The sequence below is a fragment of the Clupea harengus genome, chromosome 2, assembly GCF_900700415.2.
Source record: "Clupea harengus chromosome 2, Ch_v2.0.2, whole genome shotgun sequence".
In the NCBI taxonomy this organism is placed as follows: Eukaryota; Metazoa; Chordata; class Actinopteri; order Clupeiformes; family Clupeidae; genus Clupea; species Clupea harengus.
In genome coordinates this window covers 31,932,200-31,959,346 of record NC_045153.1, presented here as the reverse complement: position 1 = coordinate 31,959,346, position 27,147 = coordinate 31,932,200, and the positions used below count along the sequence as shown (strand labels likewise).

The 27,147-nt window shown below is 41.4% G+C and overlaps 2 protein-coding genes across 4 annotated transcripts in view; one reads left to right on the top strand and one right to left on the bottom strand.

Moving 5' to 3' along the window:
* The first annotated feature begins 7,972 nt into the window (after positions 1-7,972).
* serp2 (stress-associated endoplasmic reticulum protein family member 2) lies at positions 7,973-12,920 on the top strand. Its single transcript, XM_031579466.2, has 2 exons — positions 7,973-8,830; positions 11,504-12,920. The coding sequence occupies exons 1-2, from the start codon at positions 8,747-8,749 to the stop codon at positions 11,600-11,602; spliced, it is 183 nt and encodes a 60-aa protein (XP_031435326.1). The 5' UTR covers positions 7,973-8,746; the 3' UTR covers positions 11,603-12,920.
* A 361-nt stretch (positions 12,921-13,281) lies between these two features.
* tsc22d1 (TSC22 domain family, member 1) overlaps positions 13,282-27,147 on the bottom strand; it is a 39,339-nt gene continuing 25,473 nt past the window's right edge. For all 3 annotated transcript variants that reach the window (XM_012819825.3, XM_031561109.2, XM_012819826.3), the window contains exon 3: positions 13,282-14,808. In XM_012819825.3, the coding sequence (XP_012675279.2) occupies positions 14,542-14,808 (267 nt within the window). In that variant the 3' untranslated portion in view covers positions 13,282-14,541. The remainder of the gene's footprint in view (positions 14,809-27,147) is intronic.

Below are 27,147 nucleotides of genomic sequence, written 5' to 3'. Positions count from 1 at the left end.
CACACACACACAGACATGCACACAAACACACCCATCACTTCATTCACACCTTCATGGGGAATGGTTGCCTCAACTATGAGCTCATGGGCCTCAGTGGGCTCTCACATACCCAGAGGATAGAGGAATGAGCTGGACACAATCCATCCGCTCTTCAGGTAGTCTGGCTGCATCTCTGTGTCATCCTAAGCATAGTGCCTCCTGGGTAGCAATACACCCTCCATTACCTAGTCTCTGCTCTTGTGTTCAAGCACAAGGATCCGTTTTCACCAGGCTCATTAAAGAAACACCTTCAAGAATCGTGTATGGAAATTGTGACCTTCCCATTAAGGTATGTACTTGAAACAAGTGACGTCGTGTGACGTCATGTGACTTGGATGTATTCCTTCGTCCCAGACGGAGTAGTGTGTGTTATTGTAGGCAGAAGATGAAGCGAGAGCATCCCCGGTGGCTGTGTTCCTCTCTGTGGCTCACGAGCTTGAGGACAAACAGGGTTTCTCATGCTCTGTGTGTACAGTGGAAAAAGAATCCCCAGTGCTCACACACACACACACATACACACACCAGAAGATACATTGCTCAAAGAAATAAACGTGATACAAAAATAAACACCATCATCATCTCTATGGGAGCTTGGCTGGAAATGGTCCTTGCTGTAAAGGCCTCTTATTCAGCTCTGCTCGTGCAGGTCACACCCATGTGGGGAAAGCTGGTGTTTTCGTTTACATTTTTCCCCTGCTACCGAGGCAGCACACAAGCCTGGGGATACATTTGGCCGGTGGGGCTGCGACCTACTTTCAGCTGGCTGCTGTGGTGTGGTGGAAGCCCTATCTGGCAGTGCCAACACAGGGACAGGAGTTCATTCATTGCAGGCTGGCATATATTTTCTCTGGGGGTTTTATATGGCCTGTTTGAAGGCTTGAGCAAAACCCAGTAACATCTGACCTGCTGCATGTTTCCAATGGCTTGCTGGTTAAAAAAGAGGGACAGATGTTTTGATTGTGCCACGGATCTGTACTGTAACTGTAGACATATAAGACAGCTGGGACTGGCACCTCAAAGTCATTCTTGTTACAGTTTGTGTGATTCTGGCAGCCACCTCATATTGAGTGGGAACTAGTAAACCTCATGTTATGTTCCTGTACCCTTAATTTGGCTGAGTTTCTTCTGTCGAGGTACCTAATGACAGGACAGAGTTACATGTAATGACAATAAAATCAAACAAACCCACCAGTCCTGTTACCCCGGCACCCACCAGTCCTGTTACCACGGCACCCACCAGTCCTGTTACCCCGGCACCCACGAGTCCTGTTACCACGGCACCCATCTGTCCTGTTACCCCGGCACCCAAACAGTCCTGTTACCCCGGCGACCAAAATCAACCACAGGCTGTGACTGGTAAACAGTTGAAGAACTCTCGTGGCACTGATGTAAGAGACTTGGGGAAATCCTACAGAAAAAAACCGAGATACTCAAACCTTAGCGCTAACATAACACATATACATAACACATATACATAACACATATACATTGCGCTCTCTTCTTATGTAGGTATAGCGTAGATACAATGATTTCCTCATGTGGCCATGTAATTACTTCACCCTGACAAGCAAACCCAGTAGTAAGAAATGAGATAAGTACACTCACTCACAGATAAACACCTACACCCACACATGAATACTTCATATGACTGTCATACAGTAGTAAGACATGAGATAAGTACACACTAGATAAACACCTACATCCATACATGAATACTTCATATGACTGTCGTACAGTACAGTATTAAGACATGAGATAAGTACACACTAGATAAACACCTACACCCATACATGAATACTTCATATGACTGTCATACAGTAGTAAGACATGAGATAAGTACACTCACACACTAGATAAACACCTACATCCATACATGAATACTTCATATGACTGTCATAAGACATGAGATAAGTACACACACTCACAGATAAACACCTACACCCACACATGAATACTTCATATGACTGTCATAGAGTAGTAAGACATGAGATAAGTACACTCACAGATAAACACCTACACCCACACATGAATACTTCATATGACTGTCATAGAGTAGTAAGACATGAGATAAGTACACTCACAGATAAACACCTACACCCATACATGAATACTTCATATGACTGTCATAGAGTAGTAAGACATGAGATAAGTACACTCACAGATAAACACCTACACCCATACATGAATACTTCATATGACTGTCATAAGACATGAGATAAGTACACTCACTCACAGATAAACACCTACACCCACACATGAATACTTCATATGACTGTCATACAGTATTAAGACATGAGATAAGTACACACTAGATAAACACCTACACCCACTCATGAATACTTCATATGACTGTCATAAGACATGAGATAAGTACACACACTCACAGATAAACACCTACACCCACACATGAATACTTCATATGACTGTCATAGAGTAGTAAGACATGAGATAAGTACACTCACAGATAAACACCTACACCCATACATGAATACTTCATATGACTGTCATAAGACATGAGATAAGTACACTCACTCACAGATAAACACCTACACCCACACATGAATACTTCATATGACTGTCATACAGTATTAAGACATGAGATAAGTACACACTAGATAAACACCTACACCCACACATGAATACTTCATATGACTGTCATAAGACATGAGATAAGTACACACACTCACAGATAAACACCTACACCCACACATGAATACTTCATATGACTGTCATAGAGTAGTAAGACATGAGATAAGTACACTCACAGATAAACACCTACACCCATACATGAATACTTCATATGACTGTCATAGAGTAGTAAGACATGAGATAAGTACACTCACAGATAAACACCTACACCCATACATGAATACTTCATATGACTGTCATAGAGTAGTAAGACATGAGATAAGTACACTCACAGATAAACACCTACACCCATACATGAATACTTCATATGACTGTCATAAGACATGAGATAAGTACACTCACTCACAGATAAACACCTACACCCACACATGAATACTTCATATGACTGTCATACAGTATTAAGACATGAGATAAGTACACACTAGATAAACACCTACACCCACACATGAATACTTCATATGACTGTCATAGAGTAGTAAGACATGAGATAAGTACACACTAGATAAACACCTACACCCACACATGAATACTTCATATGACTGTCATACAGTACAGTAGTAAGACATGAGATAAGTACACTCACAGATAAACACCTACACCCACACATGAATACCTCATATGGCTGGAGAGGAGTACACTTACTGTCAGGCATTGCATTATGACATCATCATGATTTCTGCAACACAGCACCCCTCTTCCATCCCAACACAAACACACACTCACTCTCTCACCCACACACACACACACACACACACACACACACACACACACACACACACACACACACACACACACACACACACACACACACACACACACACACACACACACACACACACACACACACACACACACACACACACACACACACACACACACACACACACTCACTGCACCAAACTCAGTTATGGCATATGTCACTAGGGGCTAGTTGGCTGTTCTTGCATTATCTGGGGTTTTCAGGGGTCAGCCTCTCTGTGACTGTAATATCTTTTGTCCATAGCTGCTTTGTTGGGCCAAAGGTTTGCCAGCTAAAACAGCACTAGCGCAGTGAAACGGTTTTGTGTGATGCAGTGCCACTGACAATGTGAGTATAGCCTGGCTTACAGAACAACTAGAAGTACTGGACAAAGAAAACAAGCACCACTAATCACACACACACACAGGGCTCTGAAACAATGCTCAGTGAGGAGTAGTTGCAAAGCTACTGTACTGAAACAACTGTGGAAAGATGCCTTCTCTCTGCTGCTCTGGGCTTTCTTTGACATTTGATGACATAGGATGACCAGTTCTATTTTTAAAACATGAAGGAACATGATCAGAACATGATAGAACTTTGAATCATATAACTCCTGTTTGGTAAATGTCTGCTAAATCTCTAAAGGTAAATAGAAACACCAATAATACTTTGTGTCATCCATCCATCCTTCCTTCCTTCCTTCTGTGTTCCTTCCATGTTTCTCTATCTCCAGCTTTAGATGCTCTCCACCTCCATCTCCACCTGCCATGTTTGATAATAGTGCCTACATGCTTAGGATACTTTGGAAGGATATACTGTATGTTTTCGGAAAAAGCATAGTTTTTTTAATTCGGCGTCATGTTTGGTCTTGGTTAGGTTTTGGCAGAGTCTGCTTTAAAACACACACACTAACACACACACACACACACACACACACACACACACACACACACACACACACACACACACACACACACACACACACACACACACACACACACTGTCAATTTCCCATACAGAATGTGTTTTTGCTCTCACAAGGTCACCAGTGGTGTTTCCCCTCATTTATGGATGAATGTGGAACTTTAGAATTCAATAAAATGGAAACAGGAAAAGCATTTCTTTACCATACAAACTTTTTCAAACTTCAGCATCGAGAATGTGTGCCAGGTACTGAATATTACTGTCAAACACAAGATCCACTCTAACTGACTACTGGTGTGAGAAGAGAGCCCAGTTCTCTACTCCCTGTCCAGAAGGGTAGTATGTGAAGCAGCCCTCATTCTCACCAACCCTACCCTTCTCCAGTGAAGACAATCTGAGTTCAGAGACCAACCCTACCCTTCTCCAGTGAAGACAATCTGAGTACAGAGACCAACCCTACCCTTCTCCAGTGAAGACAATCTGAGTTCAGAGACCAACCCTACCCTTCTCCAGTGAAGACAATCTGAGTTCAGAGACCAACCCTACCCTTCTCCAGTGAAGACAATCTGAGTTCAGAGACCAACCCTACCCTTCTCCAGTGAAGACAATCTGACAGAGACCAACCCTACCCTTCTCCAGTGAAGACAATCTGACAGAGACCAACCCTACCCTTCTCCAGTGAAGACAATCTGAGTACAGAGACCAACCCTACCCTTCTCCAGTGAAGACAATCTGAGTACAGAGACCAACTTTTATGCGTTCATGCGTTCATACCTTGTTCCAACACTGTTTTCATGCGTCTTGTTTAGACGTGTACATGTATTTACAGATTCATGTAAAAGTTTGGGGCACCTCAATTTTGAGTGTTTAAAAATGTGCCTTCTTTTCAATTTTCAGTTCAAATGTTTATGCTGTGACTTTTCTTCCAGACCTTTCTCAGCTCACGCTGGCTGAAAATACTTGTCTAGCATGAAAAGCAGTCGAAATGTCTGGAGTCATCCATGCATAAATTGCGAAAGCTACAAAACAAACGAATATCATAAAAGACTTTAATGTCATAAAGTCTGATTTTCAAACATGTTGTCAATGTCGAAGACGAATTGAATAGAACAGAAATACCGTTCACAAGGTACATGAGCGGACCGAAAAAGGTAGAAATGCTTTGTCGCTCCAGCTCGAACCTATCAGGGTATGATCACTGTATCTTTATCATTGTCTTGTCTAAAAGAACATTTTTGCACCCCTAGTGACAAAAAACTTTATATCCTGGTACAAAAATGTACCCAATAGAAAGGTACAAAGGTACAGGACCTGTCTTCTTTGCTCCTCTAGTTTTCTAGGGCTCTGGATGCTGGGGGACTGGAGATTGCGCAGGGTCACAGAGGGTCTGTTGTGTTTTGTGTTTTTTTTTAGGTTTCCACGGGAAACCTTCCATGGAGGGAGGTGTTACGACCCCCTCTGCCCCTGCAGACATTGCAGTGGCCATGCGTGGCCTGCGGGCAACAGTGGGGATGACGAGTGTCATTGATGGACTGATTATCCACACCTGGGGATGTGTGGAGTATAAAACGGACCAGTGGACACCTGTCTCTCTCTCTCTCTCTCTCTCTCTCTCTCTCTCTCTCTCGAGCTGACTATCTCAGCGTACAGACTTAATAAATACGCGTTACTTTTGTAGAAAACCGTAGTTGTCTGCCTCCAATGTTATTGTTTTGGTCACGAGCCGCCCGGAACGTAACAATTGACTGTAGCAACAATCCATTTTGTACCTTTATGAGGCAAAAACATACCCTTAAATCCTTCACTTCAATTATTCACCTAAATGTATTCAAATTTTAACAATGTACAGTTTTGTACATTGCTTTTTTTCACTTCTCATAGTCCTATTTGTAAAGGTGCTGCTTACAAGTTCACATCATCTTTTGATGGGTTAGAGGAGAACTTGAAATCATCCACACAGTTCTTTTTGAGTGTGCTACTCTCTGTGCTGCTAGCTGACATCCCCCACTTGGGGATTCGTAGGCCTCCATCAGCTTGGCTTCGTGATGACCACGTTTTCATCTGTTTCACTCTCATCACTGGACATACTGTAAGCTGTTTCCTGTTTCCTGTTTCACTCTCATCACTGGACATACTGTAAGCTGTTTCCTGTTTCCTGTTTCACTCTCATCACTGGACATACTGTAAGCTGTTTCCTGTTTCCTGTTTCACTCTCATCACTGGACATACTGTAAGCTGTTTCCTGTTTCCTGTTTCACTCTCATCACTGGACATACTGTAAGCTGTTTCCTGTTTCACTCTCATCACTGGACATACTGTAAGCTGTTTCCTGTTTCCTGTTTCACTCATCACTGGACATACTGTAAGCTGTTTCCTGTAAAGCTACAAAATAAAGAAGCATTGTTTCAAAATCAGGCTGTATATGTGAAAACCAACTAATACATATTCGAAAACGATTCAGGTAGAGTTTGAGGGGCGCAATCTAATCGAGAAGGGTCATGTAGAATCCATGATATGGATGTTGCAATCTGCTGATGGGTGCGAATGATCAGTGTCAGTGGAACAGTGGGTGTTTACGCACACAGCTTCCTGACCCTGATAGTACATCTGTTTGCACACTGGCGTAGACCAGCTCTAGACCACAGCTGTCCTAATTAGGTCGTGTTTTGTTTAGTTTGTTTGGTAAGCAATGATCCATTCATTCAAAGTGAGTGAACTATATGAAATCAACATGTTTGTGTCCATCTGTTAGTGTGTGTGGATTTTCTTTATTTTCTGCAAACATAATGAACACATACGTATGCTATCGCACACGCAGGCTGTAGCCATAATAGTCATGCCAAGCACAAAAACCAACTGAACTGTGGGCATAAGATAGGAAAAGACACAAAACATTTAATTTTCAGTCCTTTCAGTCCTTATAAACAGAATTTGGGAATGTTGGGGAAGCTGAAGTGCAATGGGATCCTGGATCCTGAACGGAGACAATTTAATGGAACTGAACTAGCAACAAAATTGCCAAACTTTTATCCACACACACACTTGTGTTTTGTTTTTAACTAAAAGGTGCAAAAAACTAAAACAAAAACTAAAAGGGCATGTGAAGGATAGATAAACACACCTGTCATACCTGTTAGCCGCTCAGGCTTTTCATGTAGCTTTGATCTCAGCGTCCGAAACCCTGGACAGCATTTGCAGCAAGACGCTGCCAAATATATATATATCAGTATAAGCTAGCTAGTTTTGATCAAGCCATATGACATGAATTCATGTTTGTTTTTATATTAATACCACTATTACTCCTACTATCATTGATATGTACATGAAATTATGCTCAAACTTGAGCACACAATATATACAATATATATATATATATATATATATATATATATATATATATTAAAAAACAGAGGTAAAGTAAACATAAAGGAGGGATGACAAAATTGGTCTATTGAGGTACCAACAATACATCGTTATGTTTGTGCTGCATTTAGTGAAGCAGATTAAAGTTGCATTTTTATGAATACTAGGATAGCGTAAATTCCAACAACTGACCACAAGGACAGTTAGGCCTACAAATCTATTTGTACTTTCTGTCTATAGTGAAGAGAACTGCACCACATGGAATAGTTACAGTAAAGTATTTCAGAGATCCTTGGCAGCCCTTTGATTGAACTGCACCGCATGGAATAGTTACAGTAAAGTATTTCAGAGATCCTTGGCAGCCCTTTGATTGAACTGCATACAGAATGCTGTGTGCTGACCTCACACCCTCTTGATACAGTTGCTAAGCAACGAATTTGCCAGTCATACAAGACCACTGATGTTGAAGAACTATTCTGTGTCATTTAAAATGATGAATCCCTTTTCACAATATTAAATATTGCCTGTTAAGGGCTCACTGTCACTGATAAAGATGTTCCAATGCATTTAAATGAACTGATTATCTGTAGGTTGCTGTGCTATATATGTCGACTGTCAGGTTACATTGCTGTAATTGACCAGACACCTGCACGCGTCTCCTTTGCACTAACAACAGAATGTTTATGACGTATGTTCTCAGTGTTTTAAACATAGTTAAGAATAACAGACTCATAACAATTTAATGAAAACACAATTAAAACAATATACGACGCAGAAAAAACATGCACAACTACAGGACTCCTGCAGAGCTAAGATTTTTTTCCCCTGTCCAGCAGTAAAGAGAAGCAAACAAGCTGCGTTGTTCTGAAGGGGTAAGTGTTGCGCGCCTCTCTAGAATGCACCGTTCATTTGACGGCTAGCAGGTGCTGATCTCATGTTGACATCACCTAAGCAGCCCTGTGTTTAGTCAAATATATATTATAATAACATTCTTCAGTTACCTCCCCATTCCATAGACTACTTAATCCGAAGATGGTAGCGAAGCAAAGGATCCGGATGGCAAACGAGAAACACAACAAAAATATCACTCAAAGAGGGAACGTTGCTAAGACCCTGGTAAAATGAGGGATTTTCTTCTTTCAAGATGCACCCTATCCCATCTCCAGAATCTATGTAAACGTGGCACTGCTTTGTCTTTGCTCATATTTGGTGATATCATGTATTGTTGTAAACGGTGCAATGAATAATGAGGAGCTACAGTATGTCGGTTGAGGTCTGTCCGTCCACGTGTGTTCCTACATCATCTGTGGACCATTTCCCGTTTTCTGTCATGGCAATGTTTTGTCAATGAATGAACACTTAAGTGGGAAACTGTGAAGTAAATGTAGGCTACCTAAACCCAATTAATGGATGATGGCATTTCTTGCCGATGAGACGCTCCTGTTCACTAACACGTTTTTCGGCTACTACAAATAGTTGCCTATCTTTATATCCCCTCTCGATGCATGTGGCATATTTCGTAGGCTCTTCACTTTGTTTGACAGTCGCAAAGACTCGCACTCTTAATTGTCTGTCCCATCACTTCCCTGGGTGTTCTGTATTGACTGCCTCATTAATAAATGACAGCTGTAAAGCATTTCAAATAGGGCTATGTATCAGTTCAATGTATTATCCATGTACCACTATCTAGGACATAGTATTGAGCTATTCTCGTTCATGGTACGCATACTCGCGCGTAGTTGTGCCACTGTAGAGTGTGCCACGCACAACTTAAAGTAACACTATGGAACTATTTTACCTTAAAATAACAGCATCAAAATCATTTTGGTGGTACAATGACGTTTAATATAGAGGATGGCCTCTATGCCATTGCCATACCAGGGCTTGGAACTGCGCTGTGTAAGTTTGATGAGCCGCCCGCTAGGGGGACGTTTTGCTTCATGTCAGCACCTCTCGCAATAACAGCTAGACCCATCCCACGAGCTACAAGAGGAAGCTAGCGCAGTATTCTCAGTATAAACCTCATGGCAGAGGCACCGAAGAAACAGAAGCAGACATTGTCAGATGAAGCAAGGAAGAGAAAAAGAGAGATCAACCGAGCAAGAGACCGACTAGAGTCACTATCGAAGTGGCTTTTACTCGTTGGCGAGAGCTAAAAGAGACAAGAGGATGCAAGTCAGATGCAGAGCTGGCCGTCTTTCTGGTGGATTAGTAAGTAACTTGCTGTCTTGCTTTGTCTTGTGTTGCACTTACTTGATGTTTGGCTGTGTTAGGAAAGTTGTTGACTCGCTAGTTTGTCATAAACAAAGTAAGCAAATTTCAACAGCGCTAGGTTTAGCCGCTAGCAAGACATCTAACTGATCGACCTCAGTCCCGTCTCAGACTAGCAAATGCAAATGCAAATGCAAATACACGTTCACACAAATGCACTACAGCGTAAATTATTTATAAACTGCACTATGCTAATTCCAATTCACTGCATTTTAGCCCTGCACGTGCCCAACTTATTTATTATTATGTATTATTCTACCTTCTAAAACATTTATCTTTTATTCTTATTTGTGCTATTTTGTTAATATGTTTATATTTGTATGTCCTATGCACCAACCACACCAAGTTAATTTCCTGTATGTGTAAATATACTTGGCCAATAAAAAGAAAAGAACGATTCTGAATGAGAGGCCCTGGAGGACCCAAAGGCAGGGGGCTATCATTCACGGATTTTAAACGCATTTTGAAATAAGGAATAAACGTCAGATAAATACTGAAGCAAATGTGTTTCTTTGATGCTGGCTCATGTTGTGCACCAACAGTAACTCAACCCTATTTGACAGGCTATCGTTAAAAGAATGAAACTCACCCTACCTTAAAACAAAAAATGTAGGCCTACTCTCCTGGCCCCTCTTGCATCGAACTCCCTCAAAACTCTCTCAGTATCGATTTCAAAGTCTTATCGATAACCATTAGAGCCAATCCCGTTATTAGAGCCAATGTCTCTGTCATATGGTTCCCAGATAGCTAAAGGCCAGCCCACTAGGGGCAGAGCATTTATTCATTTATACTTCTTCATTGATTTTCACCAACCCTTAACATTTTTACAGAGGTATATATGCTTGCTATCTGGGTTTACACATCTCAAGCAGTTAAGAAGTTAAACTACATTGCTTTTTTTATATTTGAAACAATTTGAAATTATTTCAATTTACTTTCAGGATATTTTCATTTTGTTTTCAAGTTCATCTTTATTGCCTTCAATGTGCTACTAATCAAAACAAAACGCATATTTTGCGTACAGGTGAGGGCGCCACTGGGCTATGCTGTTGTGGAACTGGGTCATGAGACAGTGTTGGTAGTAACAGTTCTGAATAGTAGATGTCTCATATGCACTGGATACAAGCCACAGCTGCCTAGTCAGCACCATTAATACATCAAGTCTGTTTCCTCCACCCCTAAGATACACCCCTTAGAATATTATCAGTTAACAGTATAACACTTATAGGCCACTTAAAATAGGCTATTCCTATTTGGTTCTTTTTTTATTTTATTCGCTTCCATACATTTGTGTGGAGGACATTAGTGTGCAATTGAGTACATATACAGATTTTGATAGAGACATCTGCTTACTTTCAAAGTCAAAACTAACCCTCTCTATATGTATAACTTCAGCTAGAAATGTATGGTTTTATGAAGAGCGTTTGAATCTTGTCATTATGGATGAACTATTGTCACCAGTGAATAAATGTCTGCAGTATAAAAAAGTTGAGTCACAGTGTTATGCTCACCTTTCAGCGACCCCACGAGGAGAAATCTCCAGTTGGCCCCTGGCTTTTGGCCCTTTTTCTATTTGTTGTTTGTGGATCAGGTGATTATACTGGTACCCTGGTGTGAGAATCTGAATACTTGAATAACACTGTCTTTGCCAGTTGCTTGTCTTTTTTGGATCTCAGTCACAATCCATGGTATGATTTCGTAATTTTCATGTACAAAATGAATTGTACCGAAGTACTTGATCTGTTGGGACTCATCCTGCCCTTTCCTCAGCCATATTCCAGATCATACAAAGCATCCGTATGGGCATGTGAATCTTGAGTCTGTTTGGAGCTCCATTCCCCAACAACCTCTTCTCACAGTCCCTTCCTACCCCTGACTAAGGCCTTGGAGAACCTGGAGGAGGATTGGAGGCTGCAGATTCATTCATTCCTCCAATTAGCGGATGAAACTTGGCACGGCATCATGTGTACATGACCCTGTGGCTATTGTGTGTATATTGTGTCAAGGAAAGTTGTGTCACTTTTTGGCAATTTCCCCTCGCATTTTTCTCTTCATGGAAGGTGTATCTCATTGGAGATGTGCCATAATTATGTGTATGTGAGTATATATAGGTGTGTGTGTGTGTGGGAGAGAGATTTTTTTTCTAATAAATATTGAATGCATTTGCCAAGTGTCTATTGTCAGTTCTCCATTGCTGTTGCACAAGATCCTTCAGAGTACAGTGTTTGTGACATGGGAATGGCTTTAACTTCCATGTATCCAAAACTTGAACTAAACTGAAATTTTAGAAAATGTATTTCAGCTTCAGCTTTTTATCTGTTTCCTGGTCTTTTGCTATGGCATACTTTCCCCCCTCACTAAGACACAGTGCTAATCTTTCCAGGTTGAGTTTGATGGACATTACCTGATTTTACAGGGAAACCGTACACCGTTCGTACTCGAATTATCACCTGCACTTAGCTTGTTTTGTATCTGTTTGTTTAATTTATAACGTATAAGTGTACATGATTTGTCCAAGTGGCCATATCAATCCATAGCAAGTATAGCAAAAGCTTAATTTGATAGAATGACAAGTAGTTCTGAAACTTAGATATGATGGTCTTATACTTGAAATGCAGTTACATCCATCCAACTGATGGGATATAATTTATACCATATATTGAAGATTCAGTCTTAGGTTTTAGTCAGTCAAGATCCAGGTTTTAATCTTATACAGTGGTGGCCAACCAAGGGAGACAAAGCCTGAACGTCCACTCATAGCTTCACCTCAGACTCGTCTGACTTATTCCTTCAGGGATCTGTTCTTAAAAAGCTGAGTTTAGGGGTGTTACCGTCTATTCAAAGCCATGGTTGCAGGGCTCTTTGTATCGACCTGGGGGGGGGGGGGGAGGTAAGACCAATGTCGCACCTCACTCCCCTGGCCAAAATCAAGTATATTCACCCAGGAACTGTATGCTAGTTAAATCCAAATAAAAGTAACAATTATAACTAGGTATAAGATCATTGAATTATTGACTATGGCATATTCTGATTAATTATACCGGTCCCTTCACAACCAAGCACGGTCTCAACATCAAGGAGTGCAGCTACATCAGTGACCATGTGGGGTTGATTGAAGGAACAGGGTGGGCAAGATAAGACAGCCAGTCTGGGTCTAGAGGCTTGTCCTTGCATTAATGTACACATTTCAGATAGATGATGTCATGCACATGCCATTCACCAACCAAATGAAGTCATCTGAAGACTTATGTATAATGTACCTTCAAAGCCCTGCATGAAAGCAAACATGGACGCCATTGGTTATCAAACTTGTTTTTCTGTAACATTTTATTTAAAGTTGACAAGTACAACTGTCAAGTGCAACTGAGTTGTTACAATTTATCTGGTTTGAGGAACATGCACAGAACATAAGCATACAGGTAATGCAAAAGTCATATCCGTTTTCCATAATGATATTCATAGTAAATGTGTTTTCAGAGTTGATCAGCCAGAGTGCTTCACTGTCAAATGAAAGATGAAACCCATGTGGGTGCAATACCTCAAAAGAAATGCAACTGACCAATGGTTACAGTCGGAGTGAGTTCAGCCAGGGCAATGGAACTGGGGTTTTGTCAGGTAAACGTCTATAAAATTGTTGGTGTGCTCCACTCCCAGAATAACAGCATTTGTTTCTCTTTAAAAAAAGACTGCCCAAATACTTAGGTCCGTCAATAATCAGCTCATTTCCAATTTTTGTACAAGCTTAATAGCATTTCTTCACTCTTTTCATGTTATTATTTTACAAAAAGTACTTACACTAAATATACAGAAATATACATACCATTATCCAACCTCTTAAGTATTTAAGCTCAGCCCATCAACAAATTCCCCCCAGGCTCTTAAAAAAAGAAAACGGGGGCTTAACAAGGGCGTGGATGAGTTCAACCTCAAAGAAAATATCCTATCCCAAAGCAAGTGTTTTCCCTTCATTCAAACGATCATAAATAATTATGACAATAACAAAATGAACACCCCCCACCCCACCCCCCGCCCATGCCAGATGGGGCACTGAGTTTGGATCATCACATTCTGTCACCATGAAAAGTGCTTACCTCCAATCAAGCGTATAGACCTAAGGACTGCTGTGGTTACATACATTTAGTCTGTGGGAGCATGGCACCACCCATTTACCCATAATCCCATAGTCACTGATGAAAATCAACAACACTTGAAATGTATCAGACGTAGGCACGGTGATTCTTTGAGTTAATATGTCCAGCTTGTTCGCTTGACAAATCTCACTTTGTCTTTTTTTTTGGCAACGTCCCATCATCTTGCTTCCGGGGGGAGCATGACCGGATTGTCAGTTGTGTGTCTCAGCTGTAACACTGTGTCAAGTTTTGAAAAAGTCATATGTGCAAAAAGAATCATTTGCTTTTGACAGCATTCTCCTGTAAATGAGGAATGGATCTTCAGGCGTAATGATCGTTAGCGCGAGCATGTTTGCGTTCAGTCTCTTTCCCCACTCCTCACAGCACTGTCTTTATGCCACTCTGGAAGGGACTTAAAAAAGGTGGCTATGCAGAAGGCCCCGCCGCGGTCTGAGAGGCAAGCTGGACCGATGGGGCAGGCTGCTGCTGGCTCCCTTGAATGGAAGACGCCGCCGGTGAGCCACTTTGCACTTGTGCTTGAAACTGTGCCAGCTGTTCTGGACTGGCCAAGTTCTTAAGCACGCTGTTCTCCTGCTCCAGCTGAGAGTTCCTCTCTACCAGTTCTTTTATCTGCTCTTTCAGAACTTCCACCTCTTCCCGCACGGCGTACATCAGGTGACTCTTAACCAAGTCCTAAAAGGTAAAAACAAATATACCTGTGAGTGTCCCTAAAAATGCAGATGTATGGCAATCAAAAACAAAAAGACATTGTTCTGCTTCTCCACAATGAGAAACAGAAAACGCAGGGAAATGATTCAGTGATATGTGTTTAGGTAAATCCAAAAGACTGTAAATAAATTAAATACTTCTGCAACAATGTTTCCACAAAGTCGTTTGCTAAATCATTCTTTAGATCCTCCCCCTTCCCTTGGCACAAAACGTCATAAATCTGCAAAATGGCCGGCCCACATACCCAGCAGCCAATCAGAACGTGAGATATTTTTAACTAAACGTCAAAGATTTAGGGTTTGCCTAGCAACAGTTGGCAAGGCTGTAAAGTGCGTGACGGTATCCAGGCACAAATTAAATCCCAAAGAACGTTCACAAAGTAATGATAATGACGATAGCAGTGCTGTTCATGATAAAGCTGACTAAGGCAAGAACCTCTTCCCTGCAGAGAAGCACTTCGAAAACGGCAACCGTTGGACCCTTGCAGTGCAAAGCCGTGATCGGCAGCTTTAAGCATCACATTCGATGTACCTTCTGTAAATCTCCCAACCAGGGATGCAACTTCTTGCTTACTGGTTTTAATATCATCATGTAGGCTTAGGTGTATTAGTACATCTATATTATGTAGTACAAAAAAAACGCCTGTATGACACTAATTTTCCATTAAAAAGACTGCATAGTAGCCTAAAAGTTCGAGCAAGAAATGTACAGATCGATATCGAATTGGATGTATTCTTAAAAGCGATTATCGATAAAACAATACCATTAGCCAATACCGAGCCCTACTCATTAAGACTCACAAGACTCCTTTAACTTCAAACTATATGGAATAATTTCTTTAGCCGTAGCCTAATAAACAACGGAAAATGAGACCTGGCTAGCAACGCTGACTATACCTCACTACAAATTTGAGATGACAAAGAAAGAAGTTAAAAAGGTAACATGTCCTATTTAGAAAACCTTGGCCAAGTTTAATCCTGTCTAAAGTCTGATTTGAATAGTCCATTACTACGATTACATTTGTACTTAAAAAAGAAAATCATTATTGCTTTTTTACTCTACTTTAAGAGCACTTGTCTTTCACTACTTGACTTTCACTAAAAACCAAACTGTAAGCAAAGCAGCTCAGTTCATATTACTTATGAACCTTTTCACCAAACACCAAAGAAACCACTGGCTTATATTTCAGGCTATGCTGTATGTATTGTGTTAAAATCATCTGCAATTAGGAACAGAATTATTTTCAATTATTTGTTTAGCCCAAATGTCACTCTCGTGCACGCTCTCTGTCTCTCCATCTGTTGATCATCAGCTGATGACATGACGTGTGTTTCCTCCCTGATGCTCGGCCCTCACTCGGAGAGCGACATGGGTGGAACACTAACAGGAAATATCTGGTTAGGAGAGGGAGCTAGAACCACTGCAAGTTGCATAATTGTTGCATCCTGATGATGCTGACAATTCTGTGTGACATGAAATGAATCAATGGGATGGACTTTTATCTAAATCAAGTAATGACAAGCACAGGCCACACCAAAACAAGGCCACACCATTACACCTTTAACTTTTGTGCTTAACTTCACACTTCTGCCTTTGTACCAACAGTGTGCGCCCAGAGTGGGTGGGTGGACGGACAGGTGACCCATGACTCAGAGGGCGTCAGAGCCTTTCCATGCACTGTCCTTTCAGATGGAATCCTCCGGTTCATTTAAGGGATCAGTGTGTTGTCTCCTGGAGATTATCAACAACAGTTTGTGTGCTGGATAGGGGAGTTAGGAGGGGTACATACTAGTTCCTCTTTAAAAGATATCAAAAATTGGTAAGTAGTTGCAAATACAGCTTTTTTTCCGCGAGATCTAAATCACCCTACGATGGACTCCAGCCACTTTGAGAGGACTTGTAAGATGACTGTTAATGATGAACAGCATTGTGGTTTCCAACCCTACATGTTTGACACAACACACTGATGACATGCCACACAGGAGAGATAAGAGAGGGAGAGGCAAGAAACTGACCTGCGCAGAAATGTGACGAGCCCGAGCCCTTGCTGCGGTGTGTAGTGTGGAGCTGAGCTCAGTGTCTGCTACGTCACATCACTGTCACGTCACTGTCACATGATCCACACTTAAGATCTTTTCATTCTTACACGCTTGTGACAAGTGGCGCTCTGGAGAATATTGAGATTAAAATGGGAGAAAAAAAGCTGGATGGACAGTGGAATCAGGTGACAACAGATGGAGCATAGACTAGCACTAGCACGGAAACACAATACACAATCAGTCAGCAGGCTAACAGGCTAGCAGGCAACCAGAGAAGTCCATTCAAATAAGGTGTAGGTAGAAGTAAGAACATTCATCTAGATACTTCTACAGAAAAGAAATGACAGAAGCATGGACAACTTAGGTCTCCTCGATTCCGAGGTCAACGATTAGATTCTAAACCGATTATCGATTCTAAACCGATAAAACGATTATCAATGCATATCGATTTTTAAAACATTTGAGTTTGCTACTCAGAGTCTCAAATCACTTCCTACTTTGTGTTTGATAATTAAAGAAAATCAACAGATGAATTACCTTCTCTATTTTTTTTATTAGAGAAAAAGCTTTTCCTTGTCACAATTATGACTTTCAATGAACAATGCAATAATCGATGCAGCTTGCATTTCAACACAAAATGGATGTGTAAACATTTTTTTAATTAAAAAATCGATTATGAACTTTTCTGAATCGAGACAGAATCATTCTAGAGAGAAATCAAAGAATCGTTTTTTTTCCCACCCCTAATAAACAATATTAGTAATTAGGGATAACAGGAAAAGGTAGTGTTCGGGGTGGAATTACCACCTTGGTGTGCATTGCTTTCTCCTACCAGAATGCTGTGAAGTCCATTGTCCTATCTATACGCTGCCAAAGTTACAATTTTACCAATATAATTCACACATTGGTCTCCAAGCTTTAGCCCAGATCTGAAAATATAATAAAATCATTTCAGAAAAGTCAAACATGTTGTTTCTCTCTATGCTTCTAATGTTCCATTCATTTGTAACTGTTGTGTGCAACAGTTCATTTTTTTTAATTCATGGGGAGTGTCCTGGGGTCACATTCAGTGCAAGCTATTGTAATCAATGGCTTTTAGTTGGGCTAGGGGTGAAAGGTCACATTCAGTGCAGCTATTGTAATCTATTCCAATGGCTTTTAGTTGGGCTAGGGGTGAAAGAACGAGGTTATGTAGAGAGTCATTCACATTCAGGAAAGGCCTATGCAACTTACAGTTTAGTATCCAACAACTTAACCAACCTCATTTCTGACCAAATGAGTAGGAATGTGACATCTTTTCTCATATTTTATCAAACAAATGTAGAACCCATGCATTGTTACAATGTTTAGTTTTGCATGACCAAACTATATTAACAAATCAAATGTGGAGATAACCATGGCGACCAGTATAATAAATGTGTGTGGTGACAAAGACACAGACAAGATGGGGACAACTATAGCATTAAGGACATTTGACATTTCTAAACGAACCTAAACGCTTCCTGATGGTGGGGGAAGTTTGGGGTTTGAGTGGGCGCGGCCTTTTTTTCAGTGGTAATTTCCAATAAGCTTCTAGGCCACGGCCACAACATCAACAGTGAGTTTCCAGACTCTCTTAAAACTCTCAAAATGGATATATGTACACCAATACCAACCACTCGCACTTAAAAAAAAACACATCGGTCAAGATCATCATGGCAGTGGCTTGTTAATGTCAGAGAAACCAATATCCTGGATTATAAGAACATTACGTCAGAGTTAAAGCCATGACGTGCGCATCTCGGACATAATCAGCTGTTTAATCCAAGCCAGCCGAGACGAGACCGCTTTAAATAGTCCTGCAACCTTGCAGCTACTATATACTACATCGTGATAGACTTTCCATGGTTAACCCCATGTTACAGTACTAGCTTACGGTCAATTTTTCCCAAGTATGGTAGTGAATGATTTGTACTTTCACACTTTTCGAGATGGCACTCTTGTATAAAACTGGCCTCAGTGGTCTGGTGAAAAATAGAGGAGAGTCAGGAGACGAATCGTCACATTCAGCTTAGTCTTATTATCCCTAGCTAATCAGACTAACATAATATCAGCAACAAACTGTCTCTTTATTGAGCCCTGCTAAAGCTGCAAGAAACTTAAATGTCACGATTGATGACCAGCTTAGCCTCTCTGAAACGGCACAACATCGAAACAGAAGTCACACGCTCACTCTCTAAAATATTCTGAAGATCAAATTCACTCAGTCAACATGCTACCAAACCCCTTGTGCAGACCATGGTCATTCTCTATAGAACAGTGGTGTAATACTCTTCTATGGGGCCTGAGTGCCTTGGTCATTCTTTATAGAACATAGAACAGTGGTGAAATACTCTTCTATGGTCATTCTCTATAGAACATAGAACAGTGGTGTAATACTCTTCTATGGTCATTCTCTATAGAACAGTGGTGTAATACTCTTCTATGGGCATTCTCTGTAGAACAGTGGTGTAATACTCTTCTATGGTCATTCTCTATAGAACAGTGGTGTAATACTCTTCTATGGTCATTCTCTATAGAACATAGAACAGTGGTGTAATACTCTTCTATGGTCATTCTCTATAGAACATAGAACAGTGGTGTAATACTCTTCTATGGTCATTCTCTATAGAACAATGGTGTAATACTCTTCTATGGTCATTCTCTATAGAACAGTGGTGTAATACTCTTCTATGGTCATTCTCTATAGAACATAGAACAGTGGTGTAATACTCTTCTATGGTCATTCTCTATAGAACAGTGGTGTAATACTCTTCTATGGTCATTCTCTATAGAACACAGAACAGTGGTGTAATACTCTTCTATGGTCATTCTCTATAGAACATAGAACAGTGGTGTAATACTCTTCTATGGGCATTCTCTATAGAACAGTGGTGTAATACTCTTCTATGGGCATTCTCTATAGAACACAGAACAGTGGTGTAATACTCTTCTATGGTCATTCTCTATAGAACACAGAACAGTGGTGTAATACTCTTCTATGGGCATTCTCTATAGAACAGTAAAGTAATACTCTTCTATGGGCATTCTCTATAGAACAGTGGTGTAATACTCTTCTATGGGGCCTGCCTGCAGGTGGCGTAAGTCTCGGGCTAGATATTGCCACAGATACCCCGGTTTGATTCGATTCTGATACTCTAGCTAACAATTGGAACACTGAACCACACGTTGCCTGGTACACTGCAGTTCCAAGGTGTCTTATTTCACTCATGATAAGTTGTGCTGCATCATAAGAAGAACACCATATGGACATATTAACAAGGTTAAAAACCAGGCCTTTAACTACCTCTAACCAGGCCTTTAACTACCTTTAACCAGGTCGCTCGCTAGACAGCAACTTGAATAAATAAGGCTTACCCATTTGGTTACAGCATGTATTGGTTACAACATTCCAACTATTAACTTTAAACACGTGGTGCAGCAAAAATAGAACATTTTTCATGCAAATGTTTTACCATTTGACTTGTCACATCGTTTGAGTCAGCCTGGGAGTTGCCCCCCATCCAAATAACAGTAGATCATGCAGTCGTATACTCCTCGTATATTTTGTTTGTGATGGTCCTGTAAAATAGGATGCTATGCTGCACCGAATCTTCATTTTTCTTTCATACTAGCTAGCTGTAATAGACTATTTGTGCTCAGTAACATTCTGAAAGCTGGCTGTGCATAGATCAAAGCCTTCACTGACTCCTGACACCTGGAGCTCCTTGAATTCAATTCAATTCTTTTACTCTCGCCTATAGAGCAGCCATTGGATCGGCACCAACATAGTTGCATTTTTTCATTGAGCTCTATTCCCACTCTCAATCTCTACATTCCTCTGATTAATGTTTGATATTGCTTCCTCTGCAGTTAGAGATCTCAATCAAGATGTTTTTCATTTGTGGTATATGAGTTACCCAATTCCATCTGATCAATGCCTTGCTGTCTATTATCAAGAATCATGTGAAGATCCATCCCTTACTGTTGTTATTTACCATCACTAATGTTGTTCCATTCATTTATAGCCTTTGACACTAAAGTGTCCACTAAATACTTAAACCTTCAGCTGAAATCCTAAATTAAAGCAAACTTTCAGATAACTTTAAAACGTGAGCTTAGCTTTTAGAAAGAGGGCGCTTACGGTTTTAAAATAGCAGCATATGCAATCTTATGCATCATACCTTACAAAGTAGAGCAGAGCCCACAAATATATGATAGGACTGAGGACGGTCTGCTTGTAAAGGACCATAAACTGCTTGGCTAGCATAAAGTTTAGTATATTTATGGATCACTCATTTTTTTTAAGATCTCTGATCTACATAGAATTAGCATACAAAACCTGGATCCCTCAGTGACAACATGTTTGCTATGCACTGATATCCTGTGTGAAAGTGTTTTGTGCCCGGCACTAATACATGACACCTGCCCAATAGGGTCCAGAGAACTTGAATAGAACTAATATCATTTGAGCTTCAACTTCTCACACTATCAATCTTTGTTTTTTTTTTCAAAGGCCACACCCATCTATGATGCTGGAATGCCTGCCTGGTTTTTTGCTGATTAATCAGAGAGCAAATCTTCGAGAGCATCCCACAGGTTACATCATCCCAGCCACAACAGCCACAGTTTACACACATCCATCTGCATAGTCCTGCATCCTGTGAATTATTTATGCACGACACACAACCATTAATACACTCTCATTCTCTCAACTCACATTCCATTCTACAAATGCAGCTCACCGTGCAGAGGAATGTGGATTGTTCACGCGTGAACGCCTCACTGCTGCTCTCTAGTGGTCGTAGAGGGTTATCTCTCTTGTTCAGCAAGACTCTTGACAAGTCAGAGCAAGAAGGAGTGTCTGAGAGTGTCAATCCCTGCTCACGCGCACACACTGCACCTCTCCCCTCTCCCCTCTCCCCTCTCCCCCCACATGTGCTCACTTGATCAAGCTCCATATCTTCAGTGAGGCCAAACACAATGGCGGATAAATAACCACCAGCAATGAAAAAAAACTGCCCATCCCTCCGTTGCCAACAACCACAACTAGCATGAAAAAGACAAGTAAACAGAAGAAGAATGAAGAAAAGCAAGCTAAAAAGAGAGAATAAGCCTTGACTGAGGCAGAGATAAAACAAGGGTAAACTACAGAAGTCTGTTGGCAGCAAAGGATTAAAGGGTTCAGAAGCCGAGCTTAAAGGTTCAGTAAAAGCACCCACCATAGGGACAGGAAGCCGGACACTTGATGGTGTGGTAGTTAGCTATAACCTAGCTCTTCAACCAAACACCAAGAGGTAAGGATGGCGACAACAGAGGGAGTTGAAGTGCCTGAAAAGTGACGCCATGGTTACTGTATTTCTGTTAGAGAGGTATTTATCTGGTTTGTTTTAGGGGAAATGTGTTATTTTCCTGAACTATGTAGCCAACTACTTATGTAGCTTTTGTATTATCCCAGCCCTAACTCTAGTACTGTAGCTATGTGTATGTATGTGTGTTTATATTCCGCAGGTGCCTGTCTGCATTGTATTTGTGAGCCAGTGTCGCTTGAGGGTATTTTATCTTATATTCGTCTATATTGGATTTGAACAGGACAAATGTAGCTTCTCTGTGTGTTTTTGTAGCTGTGAGATGTAAAGAAGACATGAAGTAGTTGGATTGATGACAACGATTCTCTACACTTGTCACCAACGAGTGGATGGGTGGCTTTGGAATAGGGGTGGGAAAAAAAAAAAAAAAATCGATTCTTCGATTTCTCTCGATTCTCTCTAGAACGATTCTGTCTCGATTCAGAAAACTTCATAATCGATTTTTTAATAAAAAAAGGGTTGCCTTTTCAGTATCCATTAAGTAGTGGAATTGTTCTTTCCGTACACTTTTGTATGGTTACGGTTTCACTGACAGCATTTAGTATCATTATTATTTTGTTCAGATGTTCTACTGATATCGCAAATATTGTTATTGTGAATTCTTTTGGCCCACGGTAATCTTGAAGTGAAAATCTGATATTGTGACAGACAGCCCTAATCATGTGGCACATCATGAAGTAGCACGTCATGACCAGTAGATGGCAGCTGAGGAATAGACCAATGACGACACCATGCAGGGTCCAGGTGACAATCCTTCTACTTATCCACAAAAGGTTAAATCTTTCTTTGTCACATTCTTAACCCTACACCTCTCATCAAACCCCATTACACACCCTATGAACCCCACCCTATGAACCCCGGTCATCTTGTTGGTGTCCAATGAGGAAGGCTTTCCTCAGAACAATGAAAACAGGAAAGATAGCCATACTTTAACAATAAATATGATTTAAAATGTATCCAAATGAATTTTAAATGAAAAAATTATAAATCTGTCCTCTAGGGCACTTCACAGGGGTTGTCAAGCGTGCACATCTTAAATCATCCTACGTCCATATAGAGAACACAACCCCTAATCTGTGATCACCACATTCACACTATCCATATTCACACTATCTGTGTGGTCTCTGGTGCTAGCAGATATGGACCAAAAATCATCTCTGTACTTTTAGGCTGAATGGTGATATATATATTGTGTATTTCAGTATTTTCTACGAAGTGGGCTAAATGTTTAAACGCTCAGTCACAGCCGCATGTAAGATGTCACGAGCTCTTTTACTAGAACAGACTGCAATCAGAATAAAAAGCAAAGACAGGGGTTCCTTCCCTGTTGTACTGATCCAGTATCAGTCCAGTATGCAGTCAGAATGCAGAAACCTCAAACCTCCGAAGGAGCCCCTCACCCTTACGTCACAGGATTCCATTCAGTTGGTTTCAGTAGACCTGAACTTCACTTGGGCTATTTCCAATACAATGGCTACGGCACTTCATGCATGTTTGAGTGCATCAGACTGGAAGTTCTTTATGGCTGAACAGCCCTTCATTTACTCATCTGCTTGATTCCCAGCAGGCATACTACAGCCTACAGGAAGTCCCTCACTGGAGCCTGCAGCCTTCAGCCTTCAGTTTGGAATGCAAACATTTGCATGAGACTGCAGGTTTCATTGATGTACGGAACATCCAGCAGAGGAGACACCTCTAGAGGAGACACCACAGAAGGGCTAGGAGTCACAGACAGGGATCAGCATCATGGAGGTACTGGTTCCCTTGGAAGGTCACCGAGTTCCCATCCTGCAGTTGATCCACTGGATCCGTTCATTCATCGTGTGGCCTGAGGCACTCACGGCTCTCTTTGAATTACTTTCAAAGGCCTATAGCAGACTAGAGCCAGTTTATACAGCAAAGCATGAACGTGGTTGGAATTGCTCTTCAGACCAACTGCAATACTTTACTAAACTATACTAATACTAACTGATATAGCACCATTACAACGTTTTACAGAGCGTCATGAGACAGGTTGGTTTGACCCTACTGATGATGATGTGTTGCTGCAATGGTAACCCTGCTCAGGGTTCAGACAATGGATCACAGCATCGGAGCAGACTACAGCCCAAGCCCAGGGGCCCGTGATCATGTGGCCCTCTGGCCGGTTGAGTTTTATTATTTGGCTTTTATTTCAATTTCGTTGATTTACCCGGCACCCTGTTCCAACCACACGAACATGATTTTAAACTGGGTCATATCAGTGACTTGAGCGCACAGATTCACACAAGAGCTGCAGTTTAATGTTGACTAGAGTATCAACGTGTGCTACCACAGGAAGGGACGTGTACGTGACATCATACACACACATACATTGATGTCTGTGCACCTCGTGTAGGTAGAAATGAGGCACTGCACTACATGATGGCAGAAATAGAAAATCTGCTCAGCGACTGAAATCAAACACAATGAACTCCCAAATGAAATCACTGATCCAATGCTGACCACAATCACAGATATATTCAGTGCAAATAAGAATAAGAGGAGGAGGCAGACTGCAAACACTGTTAATGGAAGGCAGTCGTCAGCCATGTTGGATCTTAACTGTGCAGTGCCATCATCTCCATCCGTCAGCCATGTTGGATCTTAACTGTGCAGTGCCATCATCTCCATCTGTATACTACTGTTTCCCTGTGCACTGTTGATGTGGCTGAATACTTAGGTTGAGCAGAGGATTGATACCCTGGCAAAGGCTGCCAGAGAGAAAAAGAAAAGCTGACTTGTGTGTGTGTGTGTGTGTGTGTGTGTCTGTATGTGTGTGTGTGTGTCTGTATGTATGTGTGTGTGTCTGTGTGTGTGTGTGTGTGTGTGTGTGTGTGTGTGTGTGTGTGTCTGTGTGTGTGTGTGTGTGTGTGTGTGTGTGTGTCTGTGTGTGTGTCTGTGTGTGTGTCTGTGTGTGTGTGTGTGTCTGTGTCTGTGTGTGTGTCTGTGTGTCTGTGTGTGTGTGTGTGTGTGTCTGTGTGTGTGTGTCTGTGTGTGTGTGTGTCTGTGTGTGTGTGTGTCTGTGTGTGTGTGTGTCTGTGTGTGTGTGTGTCTGTGTGTGTGTGTGTGTGTGTGTGTATGTGTGTGTGTGTGTATCTGTGTGTGTGTGTCTGTCGGGTGAAGGGGTAAAGCTGGTGCATGTCTACTCGGCACTAACAGAAACAATGACTCAGTGCTGATGGCACTCGCCCACAATGGCGACATGTTGAGTGCAAGCCACAGAGAAACAGAATGACACAGAAGTGGTGGGGGATTCGAACACACGGAGTGAAACAAGAACAGGTATATCTGCCCCAAAGTACCAGTGCAGCTTAAGTACTCCAACAGTGCACAATGACACCACATGGCGTGTTTCAGAGAGGAGAAGCAGTCTTACAGGCTTGACACATCTTTGCAATCACCACACAAATGTTATATTTGGTCCTCCTCACACAAGGAAGGGCCGATGTTACAGATCTGATCAGTCCATATGAGACTGTCCAAAAAAAGTATGTCGGTCACAAAAAAGGTACCTAATTAATCATACTGCACCCCACCAAAACCCAAGTGTCACTGGTTACAGAGACAGTAACAGTCAGCAACCATGATAAATGTGTTTTTATCAAAAACTGCCATAAAGATGATTCAATGCTTATGAACACACTGGAAGTGAAACATCCACAGGAGGCAGTTAGCTTTTGTTGATTTGAAGTGGAAAAGACAGCGGGGTGATGCTTAAAGGGTGAGATGGACAGGACGACAGATTGATAGTGTGTGTGTGTGTGTGTGTGTGTGTGTGCTAGTGAGAGAGAGGGGATATCCTTTTGTGCAGCTCCTATTGTTTCTGTCCTGACCTCATTTCACACTAGCCAGGCCGGTGACACAAGGAAGGGAAATGTCATTGTGCTTGGCTTATACAGCACAAGTGCCACATGGACACATACTCAAGGTCACACACCCGGGGCCAAGGATGTCCTACGCCTACTAACCATCTCAACCCTTCACCCCCAGCAGATGTGGGACTGTGACTGAGCCTTGCAGTGACTCATGTGTGGGAGTTCCTATTTTCAACTGGGAAGAAGAAACCATCTTCCAAACTGAGCTTTTGACAAAAAGAAAAAAAAAAGGGGAAAAAATGACAATGACGGGTGATGGTTTATAGTCGCTTTCTGACTGCAGGAATTTGTGGGACTTCTCTGGGGGCTCAAGTGTGGCTAAGTGCTTGGCTCTGTGCTCCAAGAACCACAAATCAAAATAATACCATGATGACATACATTTCATCAGGAGGACTCAACATCCGTCTCTACCTCATCCGTCACATAATTAGGGTTGTGGAATTTGGCAATAAAATCTGAACAGACTTTTTTTTATAAAACACTGACCAAAGACATACATTTGACCATTTTAGAGTTTCTGAATGAGCTCCCAAAGGACTCAAGTGGCCTCAAATTAATATACTGTAAATGACAAGAAAACACCAACACAGCTGTACTGTGCATGACATTGTTTTACTATAGGCTAATCCGAAATTCCCATCTTCAGACAAATGGAAGGACAGAATAGCCTTTAACTTCAACTCTCATTCCACAGTCCACTTAGAGACGGAGGGCCCTCATTTCACTGATGGACAACAAGCAACACAACAAGCAATGAGCAAAGTCATGTATGGACTAAAGCTATCGTGTGGCATGTGGGAGTATTGTGCTGATCCACCCATGTTTGCGCTTAGGATCTAGGTCATGATATCAAATTAGCAAAATGATTTTGCAAAGTTATTAAATTAGTTTCAGTTCATGTGTGGTGGCCTTTTCTCGTTGCTCTGCTCGCTGTCGTCAATGACATTAGGCCCAGACGGTGCAAACAGACAGCTGGCAGAG

Bases quoted from the DNA above. Each gene is read 5' to 3' on its own strand.
- serp2 (XM_031579466.2), top strand. From the start codon at position 8,747: ATGGTAGCGAAGCAAAGGATCCGGATGGCAAACGAGAAACACAACAAA. The intron at 8,831-11,503 runs GTAAAATGAGGG...CTCACCTTTCAG, and splicing joins GGAACGTTGCTAAGACCCTG to CGACCCCACGAGGAGAAATC.